The following is a 1,921-nucleotide window of genomic DNA, read 5'->3' as shown; positions in this document are numbered from 1 at the left end:
ACCACCACCACCACCACACCTGCCACAGGAAGAGGGGCCCTCCTGAAGCAAGAGCCGCCAGCCAGGGAGGGCTCACAGGTGCTGCTGGAGGCAGAACCAGCTCCCAGTGCCACCACCACCGGCCAGTGCGGCCGGGGAGATGGACTCCTCACTCAGACAGTGGTTGGGCTCCCCATCATCTGCAGGGCGTGCTCAAAGGCTGAGGAGGGCATTTGTGTGCGGGGATGCAGCAAGGCAGGCCTCCGGGAACACCGCTGGCTCTTCTTTATGCCCGCAAGATCTCCCCAGAGCGACACCTTTCTCTCTGGAAGCCAGGGAGAGCGTGCGGAGAGAGAAGGACCACGCAGAGGCCCAGGCTGGGATGCAGCAGAACTTTAATGAGTTGAAAGAGGGAAGGAGGTCCTCTGAGTGGGGCCCACGGGGCAGGGAGCAGCAGGGGTAGCTAGGAGTCTTTGCCCCTTGGCCAGGGTGGAGTTCGCAGCTGGCGTCTGCCTGCCTGCCTGCCCGCCCCTGAGAGGGAGAGGGGCAGGCAGCAGGTCCTTCCTCGCCTGGGGCTTAGCAGGTGCTCACAGCCCAGGGCAGCAGAAGACAACAGAGAAAAGAGAGAGAGGAAAGAGAGTGAGAAACAGGCGCGTTAGACAAGGGCCATGTTTTCAGAGGGCCCAGGCACGCCTCTGCCTGCCTGCCTTTGCAGGTGGAGCAGTGGATGCTCAGCCCCCCTGCAAGCAATGGCCAGGATCTCTGTGCTCAGTCCACTACCATCTTCTGGGTTCCTGGGGGTCCTTCTGCGGGGCCGCCTGTGGCAGCTTTAGCAGGGGAGGCATGTTCTGCCGCAGTAGCGGCTGGAAATGCCAGAGAGGTCACAGCACCTGGAGTTGATGGGCACTCCCTGAGAGCTGAGGATGCTGCCAACGGCAGCGGAGGTGGAGGATCCCACAACGGTGTTCTGCGGGAAGGAGCTGAGGATGGGTCCGGGCAGGGTCACCACCACGGGGGAGGGCTCGATGATGACGGTGGAGTTCTGGCACTGCCTGACACAGGGCTCGGTGCAGCTGTTGGCCAGCGGGGTCGGGCCGCAGGGCTGGCAGGGCAGGCACTGGTTGTAGCAGGACATGTCTTGGGGCTGGAGGTGCACCTGGGAGAGAGGGCAGGGAGGAGCACGGGGGTGCGTGAGGAGCAGCCTGTCCGCCCACCACGAGGGAGCCAAGGCATATGCTGGGCGGGGAGATGGAGGCTGTGCAGGGAGGCGCACACACCTCTTTGCCTGTCCCCCTGGGCACCATGCAAAGAGAGCCAGGCCCGGGAAAGCTCTTTCCCAGACAAGAGCCCAAGAGTCCCCTCAGCCCCTCAGACCCAGCCCCTCTCCACACCAGACCTTCTCCCCGCTTCCCCTCCCAGGAGTGGCAGCCCCAAGCCCCAGTATAGGACAGAGCTTCCAACTCACTTGCTTCCGAAGGAGAAGAAGGGGAGCGAAGCGGATGAGAGAGTGAAGAGCTGGGATGGCTTTTATACTGGTCCTGCACTGCCCCAGGTCCAGAGGAAGCCTCTGTGGAAGTAGTAATTTTCTGAGAAGCTCATCTGAAATGCAAAACATCCCAGCTAATGATACGGGCTGTGTTTTGGCTTCCTGCACGGCTGCCTTTTCATTTCCTTGTTTGGTCGTGCCCGCTCGCTCCCCCTTGAAGGTTCCTTTTCATTGCTGGGGTGGGAGACCTAAGGATTCCTGGGACAGGAGCACATGAGTGCCAGCAGAAGATGAGTCCCAAGTGCCGGAGGGGTCGCGTGCAGGCTGGGGACATTGGCCTGGGGCACTCGTGTGGGCTTGTTGGCAGCCCCACTGGCAGGAAGGGCCCTGCTGCTCCCAGCCCTGCAATCGTCGCCCGCATGCCAAAGGGTTCCCGATCAGGACAATGTGCCGCGT

The 1,921-nt window shown here is 62.2% G+C and overlaps 1 protein-coding gene across 1 annotated transcript; it reads right to left on the bottom strand.

The window, feature by feature from the left end:
* Window positions 1-808: 808 nt before the first annotated feature.
* Window positions 809-1,114, bottom strand: LOC142404038 (feather keratin Cos1-1/Cos1-3/Cos2-1-like). The gene has a single exon (XM_075490438.1). It carries the CDS (start codon window positions 1,112-1,114, stop codon window positions 809-811), a length of 306 nt encoding a protein of 101 aa, XP_075346553.1.
* Between the last annotated feature and the right edge of the window lie 807 nt (window positions 1,115-1,921).

This window comes from Mycteria americana, unplaced genomic scaffold (genome assembly GCF_035582795.1).
Source record: "Mycteria americana isolate JAX WOST 10 ecotype Jacksonville Zoo and Gardens unplaced genomic scaffold, USCA_MyAme_1.0 Scaffold_66, whole genome shotgun sequence".
Taxonomy (NCBI): Eukaryota; Metazoa; Chordata; class Aves; order Ciconiiformes; family Ciconiidae; genus Mycteria; species Mycteria americana.
Note: the sequence above shows the minus strand (reverse complement) of the source record. Positions and strands in the feature narration are given on the sequence as shown.